This window comes from Hermetia illucens, chromosome 1 (genome assembly GCF_905115235.1).
Source record: "Hermetia illucens chromosome 1, iHerIll2.2.curated.20191125, whole genome shotgun sequence".
In the NCBI taxonomy this organism is placed as follows: domain Eukaryota; kingdom Metazoa; phylum Arthropoda; class Insecta; order Diptera; family Stratiomyidae; genus Hermetia; species Hermetia illucens.
In genome coordinates, this window is record NC_051849.1 from 172,533,229 (window position 1) to 172,550,335 (window position 17,107).

General features: G+C 43.0%; 1 protein-coding gene across 1 annotated transcript; it reads right to left on the reverse strand.

Annotated features, from left to right (window-relative positions):
* Positions 1-14,604: 14,604 nt before the first annotated feature.
* LOC119660561 (juvenile hormone acid O-methyltransferase-like) lies at positions 14,605-15,900 on the reverse strand. Its single transcript, XM_038069204.1, has 3 exons — positions 15,302-15,900; positions 14,847-15,127; positions 14,605-14,789 (listed from the first exon to the last, which is right to left on the reverse strand). Exons 1-3 carry the CDS (start codon positions 15,676-15,678, stop codon positions 14,611-14,613), a joined length of 837 nt encoding a protein of 278 aa, XP_037925132.1. The 5' UTR covers positions 15,679-15,900; the 3' UTR covers positions 14,605-14,610.
* Positions 15,901-17,107: the final 1,207 nt, after the last annotated feature.

Genomic DNA, 17,107 nt, shown 5'->3' on the forward strand with positions numbered 1-17,107 from the left:
CTAGATTTTGGTACTGCTCGTAGACAATAGTAACGTTGATTTTGTTTTCCAATACCGTCTGGGAGTGTAGGAATTGAACTGCTTGTCAATGGTTTAAGTTCAGCTGTAGCAACCTCGTTTGTCGGTTTGTCCGTCTGTTCGTCTGCCCGTTTGTCCGTCTGTTACACGAGATTTACTCTGAAATGACTGGAACGGCACCCATCGAAGTTAAGGCTTTGATTTTTCACTAAAACAAGTCGGAATACCGGAAGGAAGGCGCTTCAGGTATAAAGGTTTTGTGTTCATCTACAGACGGAGAAGGATGAAGGCGAGTCTCCCGCGCCTTAAAACGGGACAAATTGTACCAACTGGGTCCTCCAGGTTAGGGATTGAGTAGGGCTGACAACCCTAGACGAAAAATCCAATGTTACGAAGCCACAACAGGAGCCTCGGAATGGATGGATTTTACAACAACGAACTCGGCAACGAAAACGGAATTTGCGCATTTTCTCGTGGAACATGCGCTAATTGTACAGAGATGGATCGAGCAGCTGGTCGGGACAGGACCTAATATTGGGCTGATGTAACAGCGTTGCAAGAGATGCGTTGGACAGGGATCGGTTTCCTGGAGAAGAGTCACTCCACCATATATTACAGTGGCCATTCAGTAAACCGTGTGCTGGGACTAGGTTTCTTAGTTAGCCAAAAAATGAAACCTGCTGTTATATACATAAGCAAACGGCTATGCACTCTGCACTTGCGAGGCAAATTTAGAAATATGAGCCTCATTAACGTTCACGCCTCTACAGAGGAGATTGCAGAGTCAGAGAAGGATACCTTCTACGAAGCAGTAGAACGAACCCTCGAAGCCTGCGCTAGATATGATATCATGATAAGATGCCCGTGAGATGAAGCATCAACGAATGATCTTCACAACTGCCTTCAGAGTGTTATCATTGATACGGCCACAAAAATATTTGGCCCCAGCCGCAAAAAGAGCCGGAACGTCTTGTTTGACGATGAATGTAAGCTAGCAACGGAACTGAAGAATGCCGCATGCCGAGTAATGTTGCATTCTCAAAGAACGGCGGCACGTGCAGAGACTTACCACGAACTCCGGTGAGCGGAAAAGCGACTTCACATACGGAAAAAGGAAGCCTGGGAGAATCAACAGGTCTGTGAACTTGAAAAGTGCAGGGAGCAGCCGCTCCAGGCGCGGAAGTTTTAGCAACAAGTCAACAGGTTGGCGCCTTACACACCTCGATGCTCCTCCTGCCGTTACAAAGAGGGAAATCTGATTTCCGACAGAATGGGCATATTGGAGTGATGGGTTGAGTACTTTGATGAACTACTGAATAACCAGAACATCGGTGAGTTGGAGGTCCTGCCAATTTAAGACGATGGGCAAATACTGCCACCACCAAGTAGTCCGTGCAATTCATCGGCTTAAAAATCATAAGTTGCCAGGAGTCGATGGAATTACAGCCGAATTGGTTAAGTATGGAGGCGACCAATTACACCAACTGGTTCATCAACTTGTGCTCAAGGTATGGGAAAGCGTATCAATGCCTGGCGACCATCTATAAGATATTCTCCGCTATCTTGCTAGGCCGGATAGCCCCATATGCCCACAACATTATTGGCCCATACCAAAGAGGCTTCACTCCAGGCAAAACAGTAACAGATCAGATTTTCTTTCTGCAGCAACCGATGGAAAAACTGTTGGAATATGGACATCATTTGCACCATCTTTTCATCGACTTTAAAGCGGTCTATGACAGCATAGCCAGGCTAAAACTGTACACCCCCATGAAAGAATTCGGTATCCTGACGAAATTGATAAGACTGACTAGGCTGACCCTGACCAATGTGTGAGACCAGATAAAAGCAGCAGGATCACTCTCAAGACCATTTAACATCAACAACGGTCTACGAAAAGGGGATGCCCTATCTTGCCTCCTCTTTAACTTGGCCCTGGAGAAAGTTATCCGTGATGCTGAGGTAAATGCAAGGGGTACGATCCTCTTTAAGTCCACCCAATTACTGGCCTATACTGACGATATCGACATAATGTGAAGAACCACCCGAGACGTACAAACTGCATTCATCCAGATCGAGGCGGCGTGAGATCTTGGGCTGCATATTAATGAAGGCAAGACAAAATATATCGTGGCAACGTCAGCACTGAAAACCAACCAACCAACATCAACCCACACTGGTCAAACGGCAAGAGGGAAAGATAAGAGACTACAACTTTCAGACTGTTGATAATTTCTTCTATCTAGGGTCGAAAATCACAACCGATAACAGCTGCGACGATGAAATCCGCACGCGGTTGTTGGCAGCCAACAGAGCGCATTTTAGCTTACAAAAACTGTTTTGCTCGGAGCGTCTCACCATGGGGTCAAGCTCTTACTTGGGTTCTTAGCAAGAAAAATTGCGATCTCTTGGCCGCGTTCGAGAGAAGAATGTTCCGAAGATTTTTTGGCGTCATACATGAGGATGGACGATTCCGTAGCCTACATGACAACGAAATCTATGAGCGATACCATGACCGTCAGGTTGTGGTGGGTAGGTCACATCATATGGATGAGGATGATCCAGTCCGGAAAGTCAATAAGGGCAATAAGAAGACGAGGCATACTCTGCCTGAGATGGAGCGATGGCCTAGGTCAGGACGCCAGACAGCTTTTAGAGATATCGAATTGGTGGACCTCGGCGCAAAACCGGGATGTCTGGAGTTCCTTATTAAGACAGGCTTAGACCGGATAGCGGTTTTTGCGCCGTTGATGATGATGATTGTTTTTATGATACATTTTCTTCTTTTTCTTTAGCCTTTGTCCTGTTCACAAGCGGGGTCGGCTCGTCGTGATCGGCTTCGCCATTTGGCTCTATCGAATGCCTGATCTGGGTGCAATCTCGAGGCTTTCAGATCCCCATCCGCTGGATGGATCAAGCCACCGTTGTTTAGGTCTGCCTTTTGGTCGTTTTCCATCGACTTCGATGTTCAGACCAATCTTTGCAAGTGAATTCTCGTTTGCACGAATTGCGTGACCATACCATCGAAGACGCCTCTCTCGCAACTTTTCCACGATCGGTGCAGCCCCATAACGATCGCGGATATCCTCATTTCGGATGTGATCTAAACGTGTGACACCACTAGTCTAACGTAGCATCTTCGTCTCCATTACCGGAAGACGCCGTTCATTGTCTTTTATGGTCGGCCAACACTCAGAACCATAGAGAGCGACTGGACGGACGACATTGCGGTAAATTTTAGATTTGAGACGTTCGTTCATACGTCGATCACAAAGAACAGCAGTTGTGGAACGCCACTTCATCCAGGTTGCGTTAATGCGTGAAGCAATTTCATAACGCAGTTTTCCATTGGATGATAGCGTTGACCCGAGGTATTTAAATCGCTCAGTTCTGGGCAGATCACTGACGCTGACAGTGATTGTGTCTATTTCATGGGGATCGGTCGTCAAAAATTCAGTTTTGTTTAAATTCAATTTGAGACCGTGTTGCATGAGGCGATCAATCCATTTCTGAACAAGTTGCTCGAGATCATTTTTGTTATCAGATGCTAGGAAAACATCATCTGCATAAATCAGTGTGTAGGACGCTGGACGTTGGATATCCCGTGTGACGGTGTGCATAACAAGAACAAAGAGGAGTGGTGAGAGGGTGCTTCCTTGATGAACACCAACAGAGACACGAAGCGGTTTTGATACACCCGCCATACTTCGAACTTTACTTTTCGGATCGTGCGCGGAGTGTTGTCGTAAAGCATACCAGATGAGTTCGTGTGATACACGGTCAACCGCTTTCTCTAGATCCAGAAAGGCAATGTAAAAAGGGCGATGCTTCTCACGGTGTTTCTCCATGAGTAACCGCGCAGCGTGATGTGGAAGTGGAGGATGAGCAAATTCTTCAGTTGAAATCTGCTCGAAGTATTCTCGCCATCTATCCGTTGCGGCTCGACGGTTGGTAAGCAAAGTACCGTTCTTGTTATTAACATAACAGAAGTGTTCGATATCCTTGTGCGTTCATGACGGCTTTTATCAAGTCGATACAGATCTTTCTCGCCATCCCGAGTGTCCAGTTTATTTTAAAGATTTTGGAAATGGTTTGCTCGGGTGACAGCGACCGCTTTCTTTGCTTCCCGGTTGGCATTCTTATAAATTTGCCAATTAGCAGGCGTTTTGTCGTCAAGAAATTTGTGATGGAGGCGTTTCTTTTCACGGACCTACATTTCAACATCATCATTCCAAAGCCAAGTATCTCGGTTGACGTACCGCTTACCTGGCTTGGTGACCCCGAGGGTTGCAGAGGCCGCTTTGTGGATCGTATATTTCATTTGGTTCCATGATTCTTCCACATTCGTAGTGGTTGGCAATCGTATGAGTGAGACTGTTTCTTCTTTCTTCTTACCAAATCGCCACCATTTAATGCGCGGTGGGCCAGTGCGTTCCTCACGCTGTTTTATCGGTGGCTTAATTCGCAGGACGGCAATCAACGGCCGATGTTGAGGTGCGATGGTCTCATAGCGAACGACTTTGCAATCAGTGACAGTGGTAAAATGTTGGCGTCTTATGAGAATATAGTCGATTTGCGTTTTACTATTCCCACTATAAAAAGTGGGAAGATGAGACAATCGTTTGATGAACCATGTATTCATAAGTACAAGGTCGTGGGTGTCCGCAAAATCGAATATAGGCTCGCCACCTTCATTGCGCGCCCCGAACCCCTTGCCCCCATGGCACCTGTTACCGTCTGCCTTTTCACCCACATGACCATTAAGGTCGCCGGCAATGATGATATAATCGTCAGCAGGCACGTGACAAGACTTTTCATCGAGAAGTTTCCAGAAGGCATCTTCCTCAGCATCAGGTCGACCTGAAGAAGTGAATAGTGCGATCAGCTGATATAATGGTGAGCTTCATCAGCCGATCATCAAATCGTTCTTTAATGGCATCACGGAAACCCTCTGAGATGATGTAGCCATTTTTACCGCGTTCGCGCTCAATGTCGCAGCTTTTGGCACCAGACCATCGGGTTTCTTGCAGAGCGCAGATATCAATGCGCCTTTTCCGAAGGGCTCTTGCGAGTTCCTCGGTCTTTCCAGTTAGGGTACCAACACTTAGCGTGCAGACACGTATTTGTTTTGTTCGTTGCGTGCATACTGACTTGCTTACGTCCTGACGCCGTCCATGCGTCAAGAACCCTTGCCCATTTCTCGACAGGATCGGGGCCATTTCTCCCAGGCTTGTGACTCAATCCGATCATCATGTTTGTAACGACATTGTATGCATTTTCTTGGTCGACCTGTCGCGGGGCCTGTCACCAAGAGAGATCAGGTAGGATTTAGCATAGTAGAATAACTCCAACTATACCCTATTTATCTCTTTCCCTGATCTCAGCATTTTATTTTTGTTTTACTGAGGATAGTACAGAGTACGTTGCCTCAAACCCTCCTCCTTTACCTGGGCTTGGGACCAGCATACTATGTTAATAGTATTATGTATAATAATTATTATTGTATCAATTCCATTGATTAAGACACGGATTGACTAGATTCGACATTCGTTTCGGCCCGATAGGTGGGTGAGACAAATAAGGAAATTATGGGGATAGCAGCAAGCGCACTTTCAAAGATTCAGTATACGAATTGCTACTATCATTATCAATATGAGACTGATCTAAGTCCAAATGGAAATAGGGAATTGTAGTTAATTGAGTTGTAATTTAGGATATAGGCACCTATGTAACATACAACTTATGCAATCGATTATACATATTATAGGAAAACAAGTTTGTGTTACATTGGGGTGCAATTAGATAATTCAAGTAATACTACTAACATAATATGCAAATTCTTTTAATTATAAAGTCCATATGTATAATCTTTCGATTATATTCCAATTCGTTAGAATATTTAACCACAATAGTATTACAAAGTATACTTTCTATAGATCTTCTGCGAATATATGCAAGATTTTGACCGCATTGACTTCAATTCCTCAATTGATTCATTCGACTTGCAATTCCCATGAGCTTCTCCTTACGTATTCCAGTCAAGACATTTGATGCCATCTAATCGAGCTCTTTTTTTTCTACAGAGGCATAACTTGTCTGTGGGCTTAACAGAAAGGAATCCAAGCCAGCAGCGAATTTCGGCTGTTCGTTCATTAAACCTACCTCAATTGGTGCATCGTTGTCCATCGCTTACACCGCAAATTCAAGTTCACTCTTCGCTCAGGCATAACAAGAATCAAATTGCACCCGCCACAACCAGTTTTGATTATATTAAATGCTCTTCGGTGTATGTTTATTGGCATTCTCGAAAAGATGAACCCTTGTTGCTTTGCTTTTGCTTACGACTTTTGAGGTAAATTTGGGTATGAAATGCTGAATATTTTTTTCTGGATATATAATTTAAATTATTGCTGTGACTTTTCTCATAATTGATGCACACATATGTTTCTGGGATTAGCACTGACCTACCTTAAATTATTTCAACATTTATAGAGATTTGCAAAATTTTTAAGGTTCCAGAGAATTGAAATATTGGCCAAATCTGATCAAAATCGGCCTCTCGGTTATCAGTGCATTGGAAACCTCGTTCCAAATCTATAACCACAACCACTTTTCAATCTCTTTTCTTCTGGGGTATATTGTAAAATACAGAGGATTCAGTTTTTACTGTATATACTTCCTTGCCCTGTTCCGTTTTACAAGCTTTGACTTTATTGCCCACATAGCTTTATTCACTGAATGTACTGGATACTGTTACATAATATATTTGAAGCCATCATCACTCTCCTCACAGAACCTGCAGACGGTATCCACAGATACTTCTAGCTTCCCCAGATGGTAATTTAGCTTACAATGACCAATAAATACCATAATCCTAAGGATCTTCTTGGTGAACTTTAAGCAATCCTGTGAGCACCTTGGTTTTTATCCCGCCATGAGTACCCTTCACTGTTCCATTCCTGGTAAGTTTGGCAAGTATAATTCCCCCAACCGTTCCTTTGCATTCCATATCGTTATAGCCGTGAAATCTCTTAAGATTCCACCACAGGGTTCTGTCCAGTATAGCGTCATTTCTGTTCCTTTCCTGGCTAGCTCATTCGCTGTCTCATTGCAAGCCGAGCGTATTCAATCTATTGAGGTATTCCCATATACAGACTAGTGCACTTATCCATTGGTTCAAAATACAATATTACACTGGGCCGTTAAAATCCGTTACCATACTTAGCATTGCTACAAAATTAATGTAGATACTTCCCCAATGGCAAACGTACATCCGAAATATCATCAGGTAGGGTTTTATGTTATCGCATTGGCCCACCTTTTGCTTTCCTTTCTTCAATATCCGTAAGAGATAGCTGGACACGTAGAAGGTATTGTCTAGTGTACCTAAAATGTCTTTCCATCTTACGTAATCAAAGGCATTTTTGACATGAAGCGTTACGAGGCGAACCAAAGTCGAGCTCTGCGGTTGTGTGCTTCCGCTTGATGAACGGCATTCACGACAGCATTAACTAAGGATCTGCTAGTTTTAAAGCTGATCTGCCGTGGGGATGAGTCTCCGGCAGCACGTATCGCTTCAGCGTGTTTACTTCTCATGAGCTCTATGAACACTTTCCCGGCATTATCAACTATACAGAGTGGTCGGCATGAAGACATTGACTTAGGATCACTTTTCCATTTGGTGACGAACGAAAGCTTCGCCACTTTCAAACGAGAAGGGAGAATGCGCCTGACAGAGGAGAAGCGTTTAATGCACCGAGTAGTAGGTGTGGCCGATGTGGAAGCATCAGTTTGTATACTTATGCCGGAATACCTTCGGGTCTTGGCGACTTCTTGTTTTCATAGAAAGTGGGCAGTGCTCAGTTCCTCCGCGCTACTGTCATCATCCCGTATGGCGTACGCAGGAGATAGTGTCTGTACAATACACTCCATTTGCTCGGCCTTAAGTAAACAGGGTTTCCGTAGAGTTCCGATTTTTCGGGTTACCAGTTTGTAACCAAGTCTCCACGGGTCCCTATTCAACTCGTCGACCTTGTCAGCATTGCGCTTTGTTTCTGAGGAGTCTCCTTTTGGCTAATCTGTACTGTATCATCGTGGTACATGCCTTTTCCCGGTCTTTAAACGATGTGGCGGAGTTTGTGGCTCTTCTTCCGGAGCTCTGTAATTTCCGCCATCCACGAATACATAGAAGGTTTGTCACGCCTCGACGCCTTCCTGGGTATGGAAGCTCCGTCGGCCGTTATTGCTAGGTTCATAACTGAATTTACAACATTGTCAAATGCAGCGCCATTACCTCCAATAGCGCACTTCAGGGCGATCCAAAGTGCTCCAAGAGCTTCGATAAATCTCCCGATGTTCACCTTTGGCACAGAAAAAGAGCCAGGACGGCGCACCTCGAAGGGGTGCGTCAACCACTCTGAAGGCGATGCATTGATGATCGTTTGCCAAGAAGTGTTCCAAAACTCGCTACTCGTCCACCAGCGGCACAAGTGATTCCGACGCAAAGGTAACGTCGGGAATGCTTCCTTTGCGGTGAGGGTGCTGGAATCTTAGGTTGGATCCCGTGTTTAAAACTATGAGGCCTATTCTGGCCGTCATTTCAAGAATTCGTTTCCCTCTGGAGACTGCGTGAGGCATGCCCCATTGAAGTGCCCTGCCATTGAATTCACCCCGACCAGGATCTGTTCCTCTGTGCCGGTAGCGTCCTCCAGAGCATCAGGCCTGTATCGAAAGTCCGGCATCACACCATTTGGTGTTAGATAGACAAAGAAAAATGTTACTCTTAAGCACCAAATCCAGACAAAGCTGTCCCTCGACCTTGGGCAAGAAACCAGACGGCAGCGGTACCTGATATGCCAGGGTGCCATGGGTTCTTGTTTCAGTGCTGTTCATTGACGAGCACTAGATCAGTTCTCATCACTGCAGCGAACTGCGCTAGCAACTGATGAGCGGTTGGACTTCGGTGCATATTGATCCAAAGGATGAGAAGTTCTTTCCAGTTCTGCTCTGATGAGTAAACACTGCCCCCAGCAGTGTGCGCAATGCTCTCATCCGACGCACTACGATTCCTGCATATAACGCACCTCTCTTTTTCGTTACAGGTATTCGCTTGTTGACCTATATGGTCGCTTTTGCGGCATGTTGCATGTTGTTGTCAGATCTGCGGCAGGTTGCTGACGTGTGCCCATAATCTAAACATCTACAATATTTAGTTGGGGCAGCCCGGATTTGTATCCTATATAATACCCACCCAATTCTTTCCCGTTGTTAGGAAGTTTCCTCGAGTATTGCTCGGCAACCTCTACAACGGTGAGTTTTGGCCTCGGGATTTCGAAAAGGTTATACCAATCCGAGTATTGGTTACCTCTTGGTTTCTCCATGAGGCAATCAAGGTTTCGGATTTCTATGGAAGCCAGTAGCCCCTTGACTGCTTCACAGAACGTACCTTCATTTTTTGTCCTCGGGCCTAATTTGACTAGGACTCCATCACCCTTCGTTTTCCGAATTGAAGACACTTCTGCTCTGCGACGGGCTATCTGCTATACGTTTGGCCTTTGCGGGGTCTTCGCGGGGGCGCGGTTGCTTCAACTTTCCGCGCGCATCTTTTGTTATTCACCATATCCGCCTGTAGTATAAAATTGGAGCCAGAAGTTCTTCCAGCTCCTTCAGCCCGTCTTTCACCCCTTCGCTTATGTTTTTCTAGAGGAACGCGCTTCAAAACTGCCGCGCACTTCTTGATAAGGGTTTTCTCCTCGGCTTTCGCAAAAACGGTCTACTACGCTCCCACTTGGCTTGTATTCGATGCTATCGGGTCAAATTCAGCAGTTTCCACTGTGCCTCTCTGCTCAACAACAGCATTGCGTGGTACTGCTCTCGTTGTTATCTCCAGGTGCCGCATCATTTTGCGAGTCTCCTTTTTTATTTGCGCGTCCTTTGCTGGGCGCTGCGGCGAGTCGCACATTTACAAGCTGCGTACAAACGCTGTCAACCCTTTCTCCATTACCACTGTCTGCCCATTTAAGTAGTTTTTCTTCTCCATTGAAGTTAGGTATACCCTTGTGGACAAAGCCCCTACCCCAGTTTCCAGAAACCTGACCTACACTTAGCTAATCTCGGAACTCACGAACGGAGCAGCGTTCGCTAATACCGGTTCTATCTACAGTACCTGATCAGGGCATGTCACAAATGTCACCTATGCAGAGCTAGGCTCACATCGCCCGTCGGTAAGGAATTGTTGACGGCTGTGGGGACTCCAGGTGTGTATCACCGACGTGTATCGGTCATTAACAGCTCGCTCTTCACCGAGAAATTTTCTCGAGGCTACTGCCTAGGATGAAGGTACCAGTATTATATCAACTAGAGGGTCAACATTACTTACTCGGGCCATTCGAGGACGCCACTACCATATTGTGAGCGACCCATAAAGGATCGTTGACGACCCTAGAACATTAACCCTATATTCTTAGCACCACCCCGTTTCAGCTTCACTGGGAATCTCTGAGCAGCCATTACCTTTGCACGTTGAAATTCCCCGGCCAGCGATAGTTTTTGAGAAAGATTCGAACCTTTTTTGAGACTTGTTAGCACTGATGAAGGGAACAAGTGGTTCCCGAAATATCGGCTTTTTTCAAAACCAATAAATAACAGTAGCGAATAGAAGAAGTAAGTTTCTATTATTTCAAATACTTTTTTCGATTATTTATAATAGCACCATGAAAATATCACTCTATATTTCTGGCAGCAGAGTTTACCACCTCTTTTGTAAATAGGTTAGGTCTTTACTCTTGATGTATGGAATTTTTAATTTGGCATTGACTAGTTCCTCAAAATACTAATGACAGATGGAATGTTAAAATGGGATCTAAACCGGAGTTCTAATATCTGCGAATATATAGTTTTCCGCGAATTTTTTGATATACCTAGTATTTGCTTACATTTTTTCTAGCTGCAGAGCTCGTGGGGGCATGTCTTGGGTACGCTTATGGGGAGTTTTTCATCGAACTTGATAGCTGGGGTAAGCTTGGTATTCCCGTTGTTGGAAGAACAAGCTAAACCACGTTAGTAACTGTTATTTCCAAGTCGTGCTAAACAATTAGAAGGCAAGGAGTCATAGCCAATCGAACCCTTGTTCTTGTTACGTTTCATATAGAGTTCAAAATTCTCAGTGTCTGAACTTCCGGAAAAAATATTTCGAATAACTCGTCAGTGCGATGGGCACTGGGGCGCTAGTAAAAGTGCCTTTTTTTCGGGGGCGGGTTAGGTTGTCGGCCATCACCTAACAGGTCTGACTACGGATACGTGCAGGCGAAACAATGAACGTAAAGAGCTGAGTGCTTTCCTTTTTACACTAAGCAATTTGGAATTGATCGTAATTCACTAGCTTCAGTGAATTCTAATTTACGGAAGAAAGTTTCCGACTTACTTGGGTCAGGATACAGTTAAAGGATTCTGGGGAGAGATTGCCGCTAAGCCTCATCAATTATGAAAGCTTCGACCTATGTACAAACGAGAACACAGAGCATGTGTGTAAGCTCAATGAGGAGGCTTCTGGATAAAATCTTAGACGTTTACCTATGGATTCAGGATGGAATGGTAAGCATTAAATCTAAAATTCCACTTACATATCGGACAAAATATAAACGTGTTGCAGTCATCACAACTCCTTACCGGGATAAAAAGACTTAGGATCTTGGGAGACCGGTTCGCATCCGAATATTATTTGTGGATCTTGAAGGAGAAAAATTCTTCTTGGAAGTGGAAACAGTGGAAATCATACCTCAAATCTATGAGCCAAGTGTAATACGTACCGGATGATACCCGGAAACCGAAAGCTGTAAGATTGGTTGTTGAGGATGCTGGGAGTCCTGAATCCACATCGACTTGGTGAAAGACCGGAAGATTGGTATTCCCGAAAGGGAGTTCTAGTTTTGACGTAACCTTTAATAAATTCTTTGTTGGACACATATTGTGATTAATTCGAGATTATTTTTGAGAGGATTCGCTTGTATTACTTTCCATTTCGTCTTCTCTGCCTCTTGAATTTGGCAACCTCCTTATGTCGCCTATAATCCTCCTGATTTATTGGGAGTTTTTTAATTGTGAGGTTATACAAACTGTTCACTCCAGCCACATTATGTCTCCTATTGGTGAATTGAGTGTTACTGGATCCGCCCTTTGCTTCTGGTTTCTGCTGAAATCCTTTCCGCTCTTCTATACATTGGAGAGTTATCTGAAAGTTCCTTATAATGTATTGTGCTTCTTGGGGGACCGGAGCATGGTTGAGCTTTCTAAGAGAACTTGTAGCATTAGATGTTACAGCGAGCAGATAACACACCAACAATATTAATAAAGTTTAGAATGCGGCTTGTCCTTTGCTGTGATGGTTACAGTGCGCCTATTATAATTATAGTATATCGACCAGTAATATAACCAACACAAAATTTTGGATATTATAGTTCTTCCTGGTTAGATCGAAACATTCTTGGAAGTTCCTCTGTTTACATGTTTCTTTGATGATTCTGGACTCCTCCATCCTTGGTCCTCTCAATACTTCCTCTTCTTTCTTGAGTGTCATGAGCGTGATTCCAGAGAAGAGTGCAAGTCCATTGAGCGCCGTTTCCACTCCTTTCTTGGCTAGCTTATCTGTTCTTTCTTCTGGATCGTTTTAGAGTTCTTCAAATTTCACGTTTTTACTTATATAATATAGGCAACTTTGAATTTGGTTTCGTTTCCTTGAACTCTCCTGCTTTTGTACCATGCCAAGCCACCTGACCTTAGCTAGTCTTCTTCTTTTTAGTAGCCAAATTTTCGATAGTTGCGCCATTTCTGCTGACTTGTCCCAATCCTAGATATAGACGTCTTGGACGATTCGTTGCACTATCGCGTTGATAGACGTGTTACGATTGACATTTATTTTGAATGAACTAGTGAAAGTTTAAATCTATCACAGGGTGTCAGACTACAAGTGTTTGATTTTGACTTAGATGAAACCATTTCCAGTATCCTTTTGTGCTGGAGCCACTTTGCTGCTGCTGAATTGCCACCGTATCAGTTTGAAGAACTCTCACCTATTTTGTTCACACTTGTAAGCAAGACACTTGCAAGACCCCAACACGTGGTTAGTGAGTTTCAATCCAGAGTCCCCACATAAACAGCATTTTGGTGTTTGCCTTACTGGATGCTCTTCAACCCTTCTTCGTCGCAGGAGTACCACACTTTACTTCTGTCCGGGCTTTTACAGCCTATCCCTAGGTAGTTTATAACGAGATGTTTCGTTTTTGGTTTTGATCTAGCTGCTTTTTAGACCCATTTTCAACTCCCTCAACAGTGAGTGTCACGAACTACTTTTCTACATAATGTTCTATGCTGTTTTGCGCTGTGATTTTGAGGTTGATTTTCTTTAGAGGAAGTTTTAAGGTATCTTTTACAATTTTTAACACTGAGAGAGGTCATGCCTTGTGTGCCCGTTGGCTTTAGCTTTTTGAGGGAACTTACTCCTTGTACGGCCACCTTGAGTTGTTGCATGAGTTCAATTTTAACCTTTTATCCTATTCGACTCTGGAAGTAGGGCAGCAGTGTTGGTCTTCCTGATTACGATGACTTTTACAGCCATATCTGACTGAATTTTACTCTGCAGGCTTTTTAAGGCCTTAGCGTAACCGTGTTTCGTTCCCTTGAAATAAGTATTGTTTTTGCCGTGCTATGTCGGGGGACTTTTGTCTTACTATGCCGGGGGATTTTTGTCTTGCTTGCTTGCTGCTATTAAGTATTGAAAATGCTGAATCAGCATTGAGTTAATTTGTATTACTTAGTTTCGGAATTTTCTATACGATTTCCGCCAGACGTGGATGGTTCCTTGCTCGTAGATACTGATTTTCACATTTATTTTGGCGTTTCTCTGCTTCATTTTTGCGGTCATCATTGTAGGTAGAATTCATCTGTATTCTGCACTGGGGACGGCATTACCTTAATGCCCTTCTTGAATACTTTTTTGGGCATCGTAGCTTCATTTGCCATGCCCACCTTCATTACCCTTAATGTAGAAGTTGATGGGACACGAACCAAAGACAACCGAAATAGTAATTGCTCGATACGCTAGATGATAATTTGAGAAGCCCTCTACTTCATCTGAATCAAGTCTACCATCGTGAAAAGTGGTGAATGGAGAAAAGTCCAAAGAAGAAAAAAATATGGAACACTTGTGCACCCAAAGTTACTTATGCGAGAGAAAACCAAAAGAAAATTCAAACTTTAAGTACCCCCCTTTAAGTTTGCAGCTGTTGTAAGTTGTTTGTCGATTGATCTGGTGGGGGTATATGTCAGAAATTGAAAGCAAGTATGACGGCTAATGGATTTTTTTGACATTTGGAGTCACATGGGTATGTCCAGGAAAATGTTTGTGCCTTTTGGGTTCATATCTGTTCGGTAGAAATTTGGTGTCTTGTTCGAATCATCGACTTTTGGGATGCATTTTTTATTTTCAAAGTTTATAGTTTAACATGCTTATAGTTGTTAAAACAATAATTTACTATTTAAGTTGATTACATAGTACTAACAATAAAACAAAAATGAGACTACTAATCTAACATACAACTACTTTCTTGCATAAGCTACTAAAAGTTTATACGAGGATATAAATTTATAGTCGTTTTCGTCCTCGTCCTTTTGACTAATATTCATGTGAATTATGGTCTTTATATAATCCTCAAAAAATTCTTCTCGTTCATTTGGCGACATGTTCACTAGAAACGGGTTAATTGCTGAAACGTTACCTGAAACCAATAAGTTTTAAATTATTTAAGTCAGTCAGTCTTATCGTGATATCTTACGTTTGAGGGTATTGAGACCGCCGTAAACATAAGTCTTATCAACTAATTTCACATTATATGTTGTGAAGCCGGTCGACTTTAAGAGTTCGTTGAAGTCTGCCGCAGGGTTTTCTCGGTGATGATATGGTGATATAAAGCGATCGACATCCTCCATGAAAGGAGCCCACTTGTTGTTTTGGGAGAGCTTCTTGTATACATCGAATATAGGATGTTTCGCCAGAAATACTAAGAGACAGTCGCCATCATGTTTCAGCAAATCAAAGATATTTTTTATAGCTTTCCTGAAATTAGATGCGGGTTATACTGCTGGTGTTATGAATGCGGATGTTGGTAGTATAACACTTTATCATTTCCGCAATGATTTGATAGATATTCTAACAAAGTTACGTATTTACACTGAAGAAGATTGTGAAGTTTATTTTTTAGATGGATAAATCTAAAATTAGTCGACTTACTTTTGATTCCATTCCCAATGCAAACAATAAAATGAGGTTACATGATCAAACCCCTCAGAATGATCAACTAAAATTGCTTTGATATCACCGGCAATATTGCACTTGTCGAAAGATATTTTTGGTCTTTGATAGAGCAGTTTGGCGTGCTTCACCATATCTTCAGCGATATCAACACCCATCAATTTACTGAAATTTTTCGGCATGATCGGTAAAATGAAATCGATCATGACATCACCACTACCACAACCGATATCCAAGAGAGAATCCCGACCGTCCTTGCGCCACTTTATAACTTTCGAGTACTCATCGAGAATGTCCTTAGCATCCTGGCGCTGAACATCGTTCGATCGATGATACAGAGTAACCGGTGCGTTCATGCTGCTCGTCTAAGGGTTAGTTGGTCTAGCACACCTTTATGCACTTAGAATTAAATTTCTCGAATGATTAATTAATGCCGGCCGTGTTACTTCTTTCGAATCAAAATAAGTGAAAGCTAATCGAAATATGATCGTGGTAATATAAACGAGCGAACTTTTTTACGTTCTGGGCTCAAATTCAAGGTCCAGAACACTGCGAGTTGCATGTACTGTATTATTATATATATTGTGAGGTTCTGATGTTTTTAAGTCTTATTTTCCCCCGAAAATGCTCAACTCTTTTATTTCCCACATAGGGCCTCAACACAAAAGAGTCCGGTATTATTTTTGGCTGTTAGCTTAGCCTATAGTTGATATGGGCGGCAGGAGCTCCAGTTGTTCTGGGGCTGCTACATATTCATAAACGGCTAAGAATACATATGTCACTAACATACACATTACATTGTTTATGCACACGGCAGATATAGAATTGTGATCTTTAGATTAGAGAATGTCATCGAAAATAAGAAAAAACTTTCCGGCATACGATCGATGATCAATTAACATAAGAACGCTGTGACGCTTTTGTTGAAAGAAAGTACTCCGCACATTATTGTTGCCATTGATAACAAATAGAAACATGACCGTCATATGAGCTACCCATTCGGACGCATTTTAAGAGGCTTTTATTTTCAAGCCTTTAGAAAGGTCAATAATAGAAAGTACATACGAATTGGGTGGAAATTGGAATAACACCGGAAATGTTCGGAGGTGCGTTGGTTTTATCATTATTTACATACACACTTGGTCTTATTTTTTGAAATCGTTTTTGGGGAAATATTCTATTAATAGTGTTTTTCTGGAGTTGGAACTTGTTGAAATCTTCCTACTGATTACTGAGTTCCCGACAAATGGTATATTGCGTGTATCTTATTAATTCGCTTTGTAGAAGATTTGGTCAGTTTGCTTATAATAATATTGTCAAGGGACGTTGCAGTGCGTCCTTAAAGAACTATTATGCCCTTTTACTGGTTATAGTATACCTATAATTTATAGTATGTCTATTAAGCCTATAACCGATGCGAAGGTGTTTTCCCAGCTGCCTCAACCTACTTTGCACAAGTGCCGGACACGTTTTTTTCCAAAGACATCAGCGCAAACCGCTGGCATGCACGATTCGTGGACGCAAATCCGCGCCTACGAAGTAAACCACGTCCTTGCATCCTTCAACCGCTCACTCCGCGGGGCTATCGTCAGCTATTACTTCACGGGGGCGGATAGCAATTATGCTGTCATTCCTCTATGGCTGTTGTTTTCCTTTTCGCTATACGGAGCTCTTTTCCACATTAGTTACGAATGACACTAATTTTGGTCATTTGTCTTTCCACTGAACCATGCACTCCACCAGCAAACGCACACCCGGAATGTTGATCCTCCACGCCCCGAAGCC

Coding starts and splice junctions, on each gene's coding strand:
- LOC119660561 (XM_038069204.1), bottom strand. CDS start 15,678: ATGAACGCACCGGTTACTCTGTATCATCGATCGAACGATGTTCAGCGC. Junction 15,128..15,301: donor CATTGGGAATGGAATCAAAA/GTAAGTCGACTA, acceptor ATCTAATTTCAG/GAAAGCTATAAAAAATATCT. Junction 14,790..14,846: donor CGGTCTCAATACCCTCAAAC/GTAAGATATCAC, acceptor TATTGGTTTCAG/GTAACGTTTCAGCAATTAAC.